At 44.5% G+C, this 16,898-nt stretch overlaps 1 protein-coding gene across 1 annotated transcript; it reads right to left on the reverse strand.

The window, feature by feature from the left end:
- Nucleotides 1–2,051: 2,051 nt before the first annotated feature.
- On the reverse strand, nucleotides 2,052–15,107 carry LOC129867478 (5-hydroxytryptamine receptor 3A-like). The gene is made up of 10 exons (XM_055940916.1): nucleotides 14,982–15,107; nucleotides 14,614–14,677; nucleotides 13,926–14,095; nucleotides 13,690–13,734; nucleotides 13,291–13,397; nucleotides 3,943–4,112; nucleotides 3,468–3,640; nucleotides 3,042–3,252; nucleotides 2,644–2,847; nucleotides 2,052–2,357 (listed from the first exon to the last, which is right to left on the reverse strand). Exons 1-10 carry the CDS (start codon nucleotides 15,009–15,011, stop codon nucleotides 2,059–2,061), a joined length of 1,473 nt encoding a protein of 490 aa, XP_055796891.1. The 5' UTR covers nucleotides 15,012–15,107; the 3' UTR covers nucleotides 2,052–2,058.
- Between the last annotated feature and the right edge of the window lie 1,791 nt (nucleotides 15,108–16,898).

Raw genomic sequence — 16,898 nt, forward strand, 5'->3', positions numbered from 1 at the left:
AACGGATCAACAAGTCAGGACACTCTCATCCGGGTCACGGCACCAACTTTTGTTGAAAATTTGTTCCAAAGGTTAAGGCAGGGACTATTTAATGATATAATAGAAAAATATTTAATGTGAAATTAAAGCAGCTGCTTTTATTAAATATGTTTCTATTATATCATGAAACAGTCCCTGCCATAATCTTTGGATCTAATTTTACACAACACAGCTCTTTGGAAAATATGGTGTTTGACCAAATACAATACTATTTATCTGTAAACAAATTGACAACAGATTTTCAGCACGGTTATACAGAAGGGTACTCAACATGTACTGCATTACCATAAATCACTGATGATTGGTTGAAAGAAATTGAACATTTGAAGATTGTGGAAGCTGAACTGTTAGATGTCAGTGCAGCCTTTGATATTATTGACCATAACCTGTTGTTGAGAAAAATATATGTTTTATGGCTTTTCAACCTCTGCCATTTTGTGGATTCAGAGCTATCTATCTAATATAACTCATAGGGGTTTCTTTAATGGAAGCCTCTAATGTCAAACATGCAGGGTGTGGTGTACTGCAGGGCAGCTCTCTAGGCCCTCTACTCTTTTCTATTTTTACCAATGACCTGCCACTGGCATTAAACAAAGCCTGCGTGCCCATGTACGCTGATGATTCAACCATATACGTGTCAGCAACCACATCTAATGAAGTCAATTACCCTGAATCTGGTAATGAACGGTCTGGCTGTCAAACAAGTTGAGGCGACTGAATTACTTGGTGTTACCTTAGACCAGAAACTGTCATGGTCAAAACATATAGATTCAATGGTTGTAAAGATGGGGAGAGGTATGCCCATAATAAAGAGATGCTCTGCTTTTTTGACACCACACTCCAAAAAGTTCTGCAGGCTCTAGTTTTGTCTTGATTATTGTCCAGTCATATGGTCAAGTGCTGCAAGGAAAGACCTAGTTTAGCTGCAGCTGGCCCAGAACAGAGCGGCACGTCTTGATCTTCATTGTAATCAGAGGGCTGATATAAATACTATGCATGCCAGTCTCTCTTGGCTAATAGTTGAGGAGAAACTGCATCACTTCTTCTTTTTATAAGAAACAATAATGTGTTGAAAATTTCAAAAAATGTACATAGTCAACTTACACACATTTCTGACACACAAACTTACCCCACCAGACATGCCACCAGGGGTCTTTCACAGTCCCCAAATCCAGAACAAAATCAAGAGAGGGTACAGTATTACACAGAGCCGTTATTGCATGGAACTCCCTTCCATCTCATTTTACTCTAATGAACAGCAAACCGGGTTTAAAAAAACTGGTAAAGCAACACCTCGCGGACCAATGCATCTCCCCTATCTTGACTTAGATATTGTGTGTATGTATTGACATGTAGGCTATGTGTGCCATTTTAAATGCATGTAGTTCTGTCCTTGAGCTGTTCTTGTCTATTAATGTTCTGTATTATGTAATGTTTCATTTTTTTTGTGGACCCCAGGATCCCAGGATCCTAATAAAATGCCCAAAAAAACCTTCCTGTATGTCGACACTCTAATCAAACAAGGATGTGGTTTTTGGATGATCCCCTACTTTGCATGTCATTGATCCATGTCTTGCGTGACAGATCTTCATCATCATTGATCCACCATCAACATTACAATTCAGAAAACGTCTCAGATAACCCCAATGAATTGTTGTTAGTAATGAAACAGTGGTTTTCGTGACAGTATGTTTATTTGACAAATAAAAATATATTTCCTCTGATATAGTAATATATAAGTCAACATACCTACTCAGTGCAGCCAGAAGATCAAACAAACAATTGTTAAGTTATGGTAATTTTAAGGTAATTGTTTTTAAATCTAAACAGCAGTTGACAACATGGTAGACTCCTAAGTCTTGTACGCGGTTGTGTAGTGGAGTGTAAGCACTATTTCCACACATTTTGTATTTTAACACAAACAATTAGCCACCTATCATGGGAAAATGGTTAGAAATTACAAGGAACGTTACTTTATTCCCGACGAATGGCGTTTAACCACCTATTTTATTTATTACATCACTGGTTGTACGAATTACTCCAGATGCTGAGGATGACGATGAAGCTGAAGGTGATGAAGATGCAGTAGACGCCAAACAGCAGCCGGTCGAGGATGTAGCCCACCTGCATCCAGTCCTGGGAGATCTGGTTCCCGTCCACATGCTGGGCCACCTGGATGCGGATGGACTGCAGGTCATTGCCCAGCTTCCTCAGCTCCGCCAGGGCTGAATTGGGTTCCTCTGCCCACATCTCACCTTGTTCTCCTGTTTGAACCTGTCTCTCCACCGACACTAGAGGGCAGACTTTCACGTCTGTTTGTTAGAGAAAAGAGGGAAGGAAGGGAGAAATGAGAAATGATGAATATACCTCCTAATGACACAAATTATTGACTTACGTGGGAAGTACAATTCTGTCTAAGGTCGGACCTTAGACTAGTCAAATGGATGGAAACATTTCTCAGAGTGATGCCTGCATTTATGATACTGATCAGGCCTGTAATTGAATGGTTCACTATATTGCATTGAGTTGGACAAGACAAGGATCTGCTAATTGCCTGAAAGTCTGTGTAATTCTAAATCCCTGGAAGGATCAGATCAGGGGTACCTCCTGAAACTGGATTGAGGATGATCTTGTCCTCTCTTGATTTTTGAGGCAGCCAGACGAGGGTGCCCGTGAAGTGCAGGACGAGCAATCGGACCCAGCCAGGCACTGGGTGGAAGTTACTGGAGCCGACCAGGAGGTTGGTGATGAGAATAGTCTCCAGCAGGCTGGCCACCATCAGAGCCAAGCAGATGGCAAAGAACACATCTGCATGGGCGGGAGGAGGAGGAGGAGGAGGGAGGTGAAGAGAGGAAAATATTCAGCCACTCTTAGGAGGACAAAGGAAGTGGACTTCAAAATGATACTTGCCTTAAGCAGCTAATCCAATAACACAAAGTAAACATCTACATCTACATTTATGACTTTTATGGTGTTCCCAGTAAACATGTTTTCATACTCACTTATCAGTGGGATGGTGCTTCCTGTGACTGGCAGCAGGTCATTCACGATGAGCAGGAAGACGGAGTAGCCAAAAATAAGGCTCATCTTGAAGGAGGAGCGGTCCACATTTTGGGGAGGCAACAGGAAGCTGAAGAGATCCACAGTGATGAGAAAGAAGCTGGGGATCAGGAGGTTCACCACATAGAGGGTTGGTCTGCGCCTCAGGACAATCTACAGTTCAGAGACACAACGGTCAGTGACAACCTTCAAGGGTGATTTGGTGTTATGCAATATATTCCAATTTCAGACATGACAAAGCCATAATTATCTGGGTTAGCATCATATGTTTGAAATAGGAAGTACTCTCTGAAACAAACGTCAACGTTCTGTAGTTGTAGAGCCCAAATGAATGGCGTCTGAGTAATTGCAGTTCTTTGGGTTCTTACAAAGAAGCAGAGCTCATCATAGGGGTTGCCTTCTCCCTGATGGAATGATGATAACTTGAGCTTGCTGTATTTGATGTCCATCAGCTCCCACTCCCCTTCGGTGGACAACACGCTAATGGAGCGTTTCAGGATGTCCTCCACCTTCTTCCCTAAGACAATCCTTATGTCCGACACTGCAGGGGAGATAAAGGAATGGGTCATCCTGGGATGAATGGGCTAAATCTATATGGAAGAAGAACATGATCTGTACTGAGGGGATGGTAAACTTGGGCCTAATAGCAAACAAATCCCTTGGTTGACACCGAGTAATGTATCAAAAACTCAATTGAACCAGTGGACAACCCTGTTTCATACCTATCATTTCCGATCACAAGAGAGAGTCAGGATGTTTTTTGGGGAGAGAAGGAGCGATTGGTTTGGCTTCGGACCCTTATTTTCAAGTTAGTCCTAAAGCGTGGTTGCGTTGACGTCTTACCGTGGTGGATGTAGGATCTGAAGGTGAAGGTGCAGTTCTGGATGTCAAAGGGGAAGGTGTAGATGTCCAGTTTACAGGAGCTAACCACTCTGACAGGGTTGGCGTCTCGCACTATACTAGTATGCTTAATGTACACATAAGGGATGATGGGAGCTGTGCTTTGATCCATACTGTGAGACAGGGAGAAATATGGGGACGACTTAAAACCATTGGCATGATATAAATCATATGTTTTATATTCCTTAATCTTGACTGAATCTGTCACTAGTGCAATAAAAAGGGACAGAATTAAAGTGTTTGTTAAGATGTCCGCTCTCCCGCAGAATTCTAATTAGCATAATACAAAGATCTGTCTGTTTAAGATAGAGATATATTTTTTTGCGTGGGCTGCGTCTCAATCCACCACATCTGCCAATGACGGCTTTCAGCATTTGTGGTGGAAGGTGGCCGGACTTCAGCGATGTTTGTCGGAACGTTAAACATCTCTAAAATTGTTCCTCTCACTAAGACGTCTGTGGAGTCCGAACAAATTAATATGACCACTCTATAGAAAGATGAGACTCTCACAAATATGTTGGTGTACTCCGTTTTGCTCTACGACGCACACAAGTGTCACGAGACTTGTTTGAAGTTGATACTGCCGATCTGCCAAATTCTGTGCGAACAGTTTGGGCTACACCTCTATTGAAAGGTGAGACTCTCACGAACCGGTCGCTTGTTTGGCTCTAGGATGCTTACAAGCATTACAAGACTCATCTGAAGGTACCAGTTAATATTTTTTGGGAGGTACATATATATACTCGGACCCTTATATATATATATATATATATATATATATATATATATATATATATATATATATATATATATATATATATATATACACAGTATATTTATGGAAGCAGTGGTGTAAAGTACTTAAGTAAAAATACTTAAGTACCCAAAAGATTACTTAGTAGTATTATTAAGTATTTATATTTTTGACAACTTTTACTCCATTTCATTCCTAATGAAAATGATGGACTTTTTAGGTACAGTTTCCCAGACACCCAAAAGTACTCGTTTTGAATGCCCCTATCAAGACAACATCCCTGGTCATCCCTACTGCCTCTGATCTGGCGGACTCACTCATTTTACTTTTACTTTAAATACTTAAGTATATTTAAAACCAAATACTTTTAGACTTATACTCAAATGTTATTTTACAGGGTCACTTTCACTTTTACTTGAGTCATATCTCTACCCATGATAATGGCGCCGGAGGAGATGGCTGCCATTTTACGGTCCCCTAACCTATTGTGGAATTGTGTGTGTTTTTTCACATTATTTGTAACTTATTTTGTACATAATGTTTCTGCCACCGTCTCTTATGACTGAAAAGAGATTCTAGACATCTGGACAGGGATTCCTCTCCTTGTAGTGGAAGAATATTTTTTATTTAATGAGTCGGACGCATAGGATTTACTCCAGACACCCGACAAGGAACTCCTCCCACTAATTTGCAGGAGAAAGCTTTCTAAAGATCCTACGGCGAGTGGGTAATCTGCCTTTACTGTCGGTCCTATTAGCCACTGTCAAATCATTGGATAATAAAATATACAAACTACGAGCACGTATATCCTACCAACGGGACATTAAAAACTGTAATGTCTTATGTTTCACAGAGTCGTGGCTGAACGAAGACATGAATAACTTACAGATGGTGAGTTTCCTGCTTTTTCAGAAGGATAGAACAGCCACCTCTTGTAAGACAAGGGATGGCGGTCTATGTATATTTGTAAACAACAGCTGGTACATGAAATCTAAGGAAGTCTCGAGGTTTTGCTCGCCTGAGGTAGAGTATCGCATGATAAGCTGTAGACCACACTATTTACCAAGAGAGTTTTCATCTATATTCTTCATAGCTGTCTATATACCACCAAAAACTGATGCTGGCACTAAATCCGCACTCAATGAGCTGTATACGGCTAGAAGCGAACAGGAAAAGGCTCATCCAGAGGCGGTGCTCCTAGTGGCCGGAGACTTTAATGCAGTGAAACTTAAATCCGTTTTATCTCAGTTCTACCAGCATGTTAAATGTGCAACCAGAGGGAAACAAACTCTAGACCACCTTTACTCCACACACAGAGATGTGTACAAAGGTCCCCCTCGCCATCCATTTGGCACATCTGACCATAATTCTATCCTCCTCATTCCTGCTTACAAGCACAACTACAGTAGGAAGCACCAGTGACTCGGTCAATAAAAAGTGGTCAGATGAAGCAGATGCTAAGCTACAGGACTGTTTTTCTAGCACAGACTGGAATATGTTCCAGGATTCTTCCGATGGCATTGAGGAGTATACCACATCAGTCACTGGCTTCATCAATAAGTGCATTGATGATGTCGTCTCCACTGTGACTGTACGTACATACCCCAACCAGAAGCCATGGATTACAGACAACATCCGCACTGAGCTAAAGGGCAGAGTTGCCTCTTTCAGGGAGCGGGACTCTAACCTGGAAGCTTATAAGAAATCCCGCTAAGCCCTCCGACGAACCATCAAACAGACAAAGCTTCGATACAGGACAAAGATTGAATCGTACTACACCGGCTCCGACGCTCGTCGGATGTGGCAGGGCTTGCAAACTATTACAGGCTACAATGGGAAGCACAGCCACGAGCTGCCCTGTGACACAAGCCTACCAGACGAGCTAAATTACTTCTATGCTCGCTTCGAGGCAAGCAACACTGAAACATGCATGATATCATCAGCTGTTCTGGACGACTGTGTGATCACGCTCTCCGTAGCTAATGTGAGTAAACAGGTCAACATTCACAAGGCTGTAAGAACAGACGGATTATCAGGATGTGTACTCCGAGCATGCGCTGACCAACTGGCAAGTGTCTTCACTTATCAAAAAAGAGATGATTGTGGACTACAGGAAAAGGCGGACCGAGCACGCCCCCATTCTCATTGAAGGGGGTGTACTTGAGCGGGATGAGAGTTTCAAGTTATTTGATGTCCACATCATCAACAAACTAACATGGTCCAAACACACAAGGGCAGTCGTGAAGAGGGCACGACAAAGTCTATTCCCCCTCAGGAGAATGAAAAGATTTGGCATGGGTCCTCAGATCCTCAAAAAGTTCTAAAGCTGCACCGTCGAGAGCATCCTAAGTGGTTGCATCACTGCCTGGTATGGCAACTGCTCGGCCTCCGACCGCAAGTCACTACAGAGAGTAGTGCATAGGGCACAGCATATTACTGGGGCCAAGCTTCCTGCCATCCAAGACCTCTATACCAGGCGGTGTCAGAGGAAGGCCCTTAAAATTGTCAAAGACTCCAGCCACCCTAGTTATAGACTGCTCTTTCTGTTACCACACAGCAAGCGGTACCAGAGCGCCAAGTCTAGGTCCAAGAGGCTTCTAAACAGCATTTACCCCCGAGCCATAAGACTTCTGAACTGCAAATCAAATAGCTACCCAGATTATTTGCATTGCCCCACCCCTCTTTTAGTCACTAACTCTACCTACATGTACATATTACCTCAATTACCTTAACTAACCATTGATTCTGTACCGGTACCCCCTGTATATAGCCTCGCTATTGTTTTTAGTGCTGCTCTTATTAGTTACTTCTTTAAAAAATATATATTATTTACTTATCTATTTTTTACTTAATTATTTTTCTTTAAACTGCATTGTTGGTTAAGTGCTTGTAAGTAAGCATTTCACTGTAAGGTCTATCTATACCTGTTGTATTCGGCACGTGTCACGACTTCTACCGAAGTCGTTACCTCTCCTTGTCCGGGCGGTGTTCGGCGGTCGACTTCACCGGCCTTCTAGCCATCATCGATCCACTTTTCATTTTCCATTGGTTTTGTCTTGTCTTCCCACACACCTGTTGTCAATCCCATTCATTACCTGTTGTGTATTTAACCCTCTGTTTCCCTTCATGTGTTTGTCAGAGATTGTTCGTTGTCAAGTGTTGTGTGTTTTGTGTATAGGTGTGCGATGGGTCTTCGTACCCAGATTTGTATTATATTTTTCCGTGAGTGTTATGGAGCAAATTACTGGGACTTTAATTAAAGTACTCCATGCTACACTCTATTTTGACTCTCCTGCGCCTGACTTCCTCTGCCACTTATACACGCCATTGTGACAGAATCTCTGACCTATAATATATGAAGTCAGCAGGAGAGGACACGACGGCCATGGAGGTGGAAAAGCGCGTTATGGAACAAGCAAAGGAGATTGACTGTTTGAGCGCCATCATGGATCGTATTGTCCAGAATATGGATCGCTGGGAGAGACAGGGAGTTTCTCCAGCGCCTCCACTGCCACAACTGGGATTTACCGTTAACGCGTTTTCCCCACCTGAACCTAACAAAATCCGTTTACCCCTACCCACGGGTTACAACGGAGATACTGCTGGCTGCCAGGGTTTCCTTCTTAAACTGAACTTATATCTGGCCACGGTCTCCCCAGTACCATCCGACCGGGAGAAGAGTTCCGCCCTCGTCTCATGCCTCACCGGGAAAGCCCGGGAGTGGGCCAGCGCTGTGTGTAGAGAGGAGAATGCGGCGTTGGACCATTTTGAGGAGTTCACCCTTTATTTCAGGAGAGTATTCGACCATCCTCCCGAAGGAAAAACGGCGGGTGAGCTCCTCTATCATCTGAGGCAGGGGACGAGGAGTGCCCAGGAGTTTGCTTTGGAGTTTAGGACCTTGGCTGCCGGCGCTGGATGGAGCGACAGGGCCCTGATCGACCATTACCATTGTAGCCTACGCGAGGACGTCCGTCGGGAGCTGGCCTGTAGAGACACCACCCTTAACTTCGACCAGCTGGTGGACATGTCCATCAGGCTGGACAACATGCTGGCTACTCGTGGACGTCTAGATCGGGGTCTGGTTGTTCCATCCTCCCGCACCCTCTCTCCCGAACCAATGGAATTGGGAGGGACGGTGCGCCGGGAGACCGGAGGGGGTTCCCGCTCGAGCACCATCTATGGTCGCAGAGATCACACTGCTGGTCGGTGCCGGGTTGGTTCCTCTGGGAATAGAGAAGGCAGGCAGGGCACTCTGGCATCACCCCAGGTGAGTAGGCACCATTCTCATCCAGAGCCCTCTGTTGCACTTATGTTTGTCTCTGTCACTTTTCCGGATTTTTCCCTGCAGTCCCAGTATAAGGCGCTAGTAGATTCAGGCGCGGCTGGAAATTTCATTAATAAAAATTTAGCTCATAGTTTAGGGCTTCCTATTGTGTCTGTGGATATGCCTGTTCCTATTCATGCCTTAGATAGTCGACCATTAGGGTCAGGTTTTATCAGGGAGGTCACCGCACCGTTGAATATGATAACGCAGGAGGGTCACAAGGAGAAGATTAGTCTTTTCCTTATTGATTCCCCTGCGTATTCTGTGGTGCTAGGTCTACCCTGGTTAGCGTGTCATAACCCCACTGTTTCTTGGCCACAGAGGGCTCTCACGGGGTGGTCGCGAGAGTGCTCAGGTAGGTGTTTAGGGGTTTCCGTTGGTGCTACTACGGTGGAAAGTCCAGACCAGGTCTCCACCGTGCGCATTCCCCCTGAATATGCCGATTTGGCACTCGCCTTCTGTAAAAAGAAGGCGACTCAATTACCACCCCATCGACAGGGGGATTGTGCGATAGATCTCCTGGTAGACGCTGCATATCCCAGGAGTCACGTGTATCCCCTGTCGCAAGCGGAGACGATGGCTATGGATTCATATATCTCTGAATCCCTGCGTCAGGGGTTCATTCAGCCATCCATTTCACCCGCTTCTTCGAGTTTCTTTTTTGTGAAGAAGAAGGATGGTGGTTTACGCCCGTGCATTGATTATCGAGGTCTCAATAAAATCACGGTGAAATATAGTTACCCGCTACCTCTGATAAATACAGTTATGGAATCAATGCGCGGGGCACGCTTCTTCACAAAATTGGATCTCAGGAGTGCGTATAATCTGGTGCGTATTCGGAAGGGTGATGAGTGGAAGACGGCATTTAGCACCACCTCAGGTCATTATGAGTACCTGGTCATGCCATATGGGTTGATGAATGCTCCATCAGTCTTCCAATCATTTGTAGATGAGATCTTCAGGGACCTGCACGGGCAGGGTGTAGTGGTGTATATAGATGATATTCTGATATACTCCGCTACCCGCGCCGAGCATGTGTCCCTGGTGCGCAGGGTGCTTGGTCGCCTGTTGGAGCATGATCTATATGTCAAGGCTGAGAAATGCTTGTTCTTCCAACAATCCATCTCCTTCCTAGGGCATCGGATTTCCACTTCAGGAGTGGAAATGGAGAGCGACCGCATTACAGCCGTGCGTAATTGGCCGACTCCAACCACGGTAAAGGAGGTGCAGCGTTTTTTGGGGTTTGCCAATTACTACCGGAGATTTATCCGGGGTTTTGTTCAGGTTGCGGCTCCCATTACCTCACTGCTGAAGGGGGGCCCGGTGCGCTTGCAGTGGTCGGCTGAGGCGAACAGGGCTTTTGGACACCTGAAGACTCTGTTTACCTCGGCGCCTGTGTTGGCTCATCCGGATCCCTCTTTGCCATTCATGGTAGAGGTGGACGCATCCGAAGCTGGGATAGGAGCAGTGCTCTCTCAGCGTTCGGGTGTGCCACTGAAGCTTCGCCCCTGTGCTTTTTTTTCGAAGAAGCTCAGCCCGGCGGAGCGAAACTATGATGTGGGGGACCGAGAGCTGTTAGCTGTCGTAGAGGCCTTGAAGGTGTGGAGGCACTGGCTTGAGGGGGCTAAACACCCTTTTCTCATCTGGACTGACCACCGCAATCTGGAGTACATCCGGCAGGCGAAGAGAATGAATCCTCGCCAGGCAAGGTGGGCCATGTTTTTCACTCGTTTTGTGTTTACTCTTACTTACAGACCAGGCTCCCAGAACGTCAAGGCAGACGCATTGTCTCGGCTGTATGACACAGAGGAGCGGTCCATGGATCCCACTCCCATACTCCCAGCTTCGTGTTTGGTGGCGCCAGTAGTGTGGGAGCTGGACGCAGACATTGAGCGGGCGTCACGTGCAGAGCCCTCTCCTCCTGAGTGTCCAGCTGGTCGTCTGTACGTTCCGTCTGCTGTCCGCGACCGATTGATCTATTGGGCTCACACGTCACCCTCCTCTGGTCATCCTGGGATAGGTCGGACGATGCGCTGTCTTGATGGGAGGTACTGGTGGCCCACTTTAGCTAAGGACGTGAGGATTTATGTTTCCTCCTGCTCGGTGTGCGCCCAGTGCAAGGCTCCTAGACACCTGCCTAGAGGTAAGCTTCAACCTTTACCTGTTCCTCAACGGCCGTGGTCGCACCTGTCGGTGGATTTTTTGACTGATCTTCCACCTTCACAGGGTTACACCACGATCTTGGTCGTTGTGGATCGGTTTTCGAAGTCCTGTCGTCTCCTCCCTTTGCCCGGTCTCCCTACGGCCTTACAAACTGCAGAGGCCCTGTTTACACACGTTTTCCGGCACTATGGGGTGCCTGAGGATATAGTGTCTGATCGGGGTCCCCAGTTCACATCAAGGGTCTGGAAGGCGTTCATGGAACGTCTGGGGATCTCGGTGTCACGATCGTGTACTGGAGAGAATGAGGACCAAGGTGCAGCTGGATAAGAATACATCTTCTCTTTTAATGAAACGAACGAAGATGAACATGGAACGAAAAAACACTATTACAAACAAACAAAACATAAACATTCCCCATGTCACACCCTGACCTAACTACAATAATAAAGAAAACCAATAATACTAAGGCCAGGGTGTGACACTCGGTTAGTCTTACCTCAGGTTTTCACCCCGAGAGTAATGGGCAGGTGGAGAGAGTTAACCAGGATGTGGGCAGGTTTCTGCGGTCCTATTGCCAGGACCGGCCGGGGGAGTGGGCGAAGTTCGTGCCCTGGGCAGAGATGGCCCAGAACTCGCTACGTCACTCCTCCACTAACCTTACTCCTTTTCAATGTGTATTAGGGTATCAGCCGGTTCTGGCTCCTTGGCATCAGAGTCAGACCGAGGCTCCTGCGGTGGACAATTGGTTTCGGCACGCTGAGGAAACCTGGGAGGCAGCCCACGTCCACCTTCAGCGTGCCATAAGGCGCCAGAAAATTGGCGCAGACCGTCGCCGCAGTGAGGCCCCGGTGTTCGCACCAGGGGACAGGGTCTGGCTCTCGACCCGAAACCTGCCCCTCCGCCTGCTCTGCCGGAAGCTGGGTCCGCGGTTTGTGGGGCCGTTTAAAGTCCTGAGGAGAGTGAACGAGGTATGTTATAGGTTACAACTGCCCACTAATTACCGTATTAACCCCTCGTTCCATGTGTCTCTCCTCAGGCCGGTGGTGGCTGGCCCGCTCCAGGAGGCTGAAGTGCGTGAAGTTCCTCCGCCTCCTCTAGACATCGAGGGGGTTCCGGCGTACTCTGTTCGATCCATTTTGGATTCGAGACGTCGGGCGAGGGGCCTTCAGTACCTCGTGGACTGGGAGGGGTACGGGCCGGAGGAGAGATGCTGGGTTCCGGTGGAGGACGTTTTAGATCCTTCTATGTTAAAAGAATTCCACCGCCTCCATCCGGATCGCCCTGCACCTCGCCCTCCGGGTCGTCCCCGAGGTCGGTGTCGACGCGCTGCTGGAGCCGCGCGTCAGGGGGGGGGGGGTAATGTCACGACTTCTACCGAAGTCGTTACCTCTCCTTGTCCGGGCGGTGTTCGGCGGTCGACTTCACCGGCCTTCTAGCCATCATCGATCCACTTTTCATTTTCCATTGGTTTTGTCTTGTCTTCCCACACACCTGTTGTCAATCCCATTCATTACCTGTTGTGTATTTAACCCTCTGTTTCCCTTCATGTGTTTGTCAGAGATTGTTCGTTGTCAAGTGTTGTGTGTTTTGTGTATAGGTGTGCGATGGGTCTTCGTACCCAGATTTGTATTATATTTTTCCGTGAGTGTTATGGAGCAAATTACTGGGACTTTAATTAAAGTACTCCATGCTACACTCTATTTTGACTCTCCTGCGCCTGACTTCCTCTGCCACTTATACACGCCATTGTGACAACATGTGACAAATACACTTTGATTTGATTTGAGTCATGTTCTATTAAAGCATCTTTACTTTTGGGTTCTTTTCCACCACTGCATGGAAGCAGTTTTAAATAGGTTAAATATTGGTCTAAACATTTTCACATTCCCTGATCTAGTAAAAAAAACAGTGTTTTTCCATGAATGAATCTGTTATTCAATATGTACTGTACCTACAGTATGGGCTAATAGCAGTAACACCAACTTCAATGTTTCATAAAAATAAAATAAGTATATCGTATCTATATAGACTATAGAGATGTTTCACTCACAATTCATTGATTACCACATCTGGTGACCAGAACCTTTCCCTGGGGAAAGAAATACTGGTAGAGCCGCATTGGACTGGGTCCCAGCTGAAAAATTCATTCTCCCATTCCTGAAACAACACATTAGCAACAATACAATATGTTTGTAAGCAGCATTCAAAATTATAATCTGATGTTTCGGATTGTTCTACAGTCAAAGATAAAATATATTTTTTAGTTTTAACCAAATATATATCACTATTGCTGTCCAGTACATATTGGTGAATGGATGCTGTGTGCCCTAACAAATATGTAACATGAAGTAACGTTCTGTAGGAGAATGAGAAACCAAAGTGCAATAATGACTCCCATACACTGTGTACATATATTTGCAAAAATAATAATAAAAAAAAAAAAGTTCACCTTCACCAGCCAAATGTATGTGTTCAACAGTTGTGCTTTTTCTTCCTGAGAAGAGAATTACTTTTTGTTTTAGGATACAAAGTAAAGGCAATAAAGCCACATTTTCAATCGATCTACAAACATGATGTGGAGGAACATTCAGAACTATATAGCACATGTCAAATACATTGATGGATTTAATGGTATGTCTCCTCAGGTGAACTAGTTGAAAGGAATGCTGTCCTACTACTCCTTACCACACCCAGGATGCCGTAGAGAGTGAAGTACATGCTGATGTTGGTGGGGGTTGAGAGGTTCATGACAGGTCGTATGGAGTACAACTTCATCACGTTCTCCAGGGCGGCCAGAAGGGATACGGTGTTGGGGTTGGTGCAGTTCACCACTATCTTACACCTCAGGCATGGCGCTGGGGAAACAATGGTAACCATGCTGCTTTATATTGCTGTTTTGATATGGTCCTGTGTTCCTCAGTTGGTAGAACATGGCAGTTGCAACACCAAGGTTGTGGGTTCAATTCCCACGGAGGACCAGGAAGAGAATGTATTCACTCACTACTGTATGTTGCTCTGGATACGAGAATCTGTTTAATGAGGTCAAATATCTCAACATCTTCAGTGAAAAGTCCTTCATTTTACCAACTAATGGGGTTCTTGCATATTGTAGATATCATTATTAGAATCTTCTTAGAATGACGAAGACCTTGATACTTTTTCATATGATAGTGAAATGAATTGACCTTAAACCCACAAATAAATTATGTTATGATCTTGATCGTTAAGGTATCAGATACCCCGAGTAACATCAAAAAGTAAACATAAAACTAAAGAATAAATGAAAACAAACTATTACTCAAATATAATATTTTAGTTCTACTTAAATTAGTTTACTTTACTTTTTCTTTCCCCGTGTACAAGCTGTACCTACCCTGTACCATCATGCAGCAGATGATGAACAGAACCTGGTGGGAACGGACCGACCATCGTTGAGACTGAAATAGTCATTTAAAAAAAATCACTGTTAGGGTCAAAGGTCAAATGATATATTAGATATACGGTCCATTGTTTAGTGTATGTTTGATAGTTAACACAATGTGTATTACACCATGAATTACTTTATGAATTCACAACTTAATTTACCTTAAATTAAATGTACCTCTCTCATTACTTGAAAGACACCGAACAAGTGTTTTCAGCAATTACAGTAATGCATTGAAGCACAACACACAGACACACAACTTAAGTAACGTAAAACCCCCAATTGTCCCAAAAGGCATTAGATTGAAAGATATTTACCTCCATTTTGGAAAAACCCTTGGTTGCCATCAAACAGCAAGCTGCAAGTTCTTGACCGTTTCGATCCTCTGGCTGAAGAACTGTTTAGAGCAAAGCTTTGTTTCCTAACACCCATCGATGGCACCTCTTCACCAGCTGCAACAGATTTTATATATACAGACTCATTTGCATAGTTAAACACTTATGTTGATGTATTGTCATGTCATATCATAAGTTACTGTTGGAGAATCCACAGAAAATCTTACAGCTCCAGACTATTTCAACTTTGGACACAATTCTACGGACACAAAGATCTCTGATACCTTAGAAGTGACACAAAGATTTAGTGATTTCTTGATTCTACAATAAACTAAACATAGGACTTGTAAAAAACAAAAAAACAATATTCCTAGCACTGAGAAGGCCATGAGTGAGAACCATAAACCTTGGGGCAAATGAGGTGGTCAGTAGAGCAGGTGAACTCTTGTGGTACAGAGCTACTTTACCTGCAGGTGGTTGGATACAAAACAGAAGTGAGCCACAGTAAATGGCTGTGGTGGAGGGTGAAGTTGCCCATAGTAGCTGATCCTGAGTCAGTGTATCATTTTCCACACTAATTATTAAGTTTAGGATTGGGGGAGGAGAAGCTGATCCAAGATCTGTACCTAGGGGACATTTCACCCAAGAGCTGTGGTGTACCAACCTATGCAACAATCGGACGATAGTGTACCACAGCTCTGCAGACAAATCACGTACTGGGCTATGGAAATGAGCTGGGGGTTCACCTCAGCACACGAAGGAACAGGTGTCCCAATGTCCCCCCATTCAGCTCTCCCACCCAAATCATTTGTTATATAACTTGTGTTATTTTTTTTTTATTTTTTTATTTCACCTTTATTTAACCAGGTAGGCTAGTTGAGAACAAGTTCTCATTTACAACTACGACCTGGCCAAGATAAAGCAAAGCAGTTCGACACATACAACAACACAGAGTTACACATGGAATAAAACAAACATACAGTCAATAATACAACAGAAGAAGTCTATATACAGTGTGTGCAAATGAGGTGAGATAAGGGAGGTGAAGGCAAAAAAAGGCCATGGTGGCGAAGTAAATTCAATATAGCAAGTAAAATACCGGAATGGTAGATTTGCAGTGGAAGAATGTGCAAAGTAGAAATAAAAATAATGGGGTGCAGAGGAGCAAAATAAATAAATAAACAAATACAGTAGGGGAAGAGGTAGTTGTTTGGGCTAAATTTTAGATGGGCTATGTACAGGTGCAGTAATCTGTGAGATGCTATGACAGCTGATGCTTAAAGCTCGTGAGGGAGATAAGTGTTTCCAGTTTCAGAGATTTTTGTAGTTCGTTCCAGTCATTGGCAGCAGAGAACTGGAAGGAGAGACGGCCAAAGGAAGAATTGGTTTTGGGGGTGACCAGAGAGATATACCTGCTGGAGCGCGTGTTACATCACCTCATGAAGCTAGTTGAGAGAATGTCAAGAGTGGGCAAAGCTGTCATCGAGGCAAAGGGTGGCTACTTTGAATAATCTGTTTACCACTTTCTTGGTTTCTACATGATCCCATCTGTGTTATTTCATCATTTTGATGTCTTCACTATTATTCTACAATGTAGAAAATATTAAAATAAAGAAAAACCCTTGAATGAGTAGGTGTGTGCAAACTTTTGACTGATGCTGTATGTTTTATGGATTTTCAACCTCTGACATATTGTGGATTCAGAGCTATCTATCTAATAGAACTGAGAGTGTTTTTCTTTAATGGAAGCCTCTGTAATGTCAACCATGTAGGATATGGTGTACCGCAGGGCAGCTCTCTACTTTTTCTATTTTTACCAATGACCTGCCACTGGCATTAAACAAAGCCTGTGTGTCTATGTATGATGATGATTCAACCATGTGCGTTTCAGCAAACACA

Source organism: Salvelinus fontinalis, chromosome 12 (genome assembly GCF_029448725.1).
Source record: "Salvelinus fontinalis isolate EN_2023a chromosome 12, ASM2944872v1, whole genome shotgun sequence".
NCBI lineage: Eukaryota > Metazoa > Chordata > Actinopteri > Salmoniformes > Salmonidae > Salvelinus > Salvelinus fontinalis.

Excerpts from the sequence above, each read along its gene's own strand:
- LOC129867478 (XM_055940916.1), bottom strand. The coding sequence starts at position 15,011 with ATGGCAACCAAGGGTTTTTCCAAAATGGAG. Across the intron at positions 4,113-13,290 it reads GATGTGGTAATCAATGAATT|TATGGATCAAAGCACAGCTC; the intron begins GTGAGTGAAACA and ends CCTGTCTCACAG. Across the intron at positions 2,358-2,643 it reads CCTCAATCCAGTTTCAGGAG|AAACAGACGTGAAAGTCTGC; the intron begins GTACCCCTGATC and ends CTTTTCTCTAAC.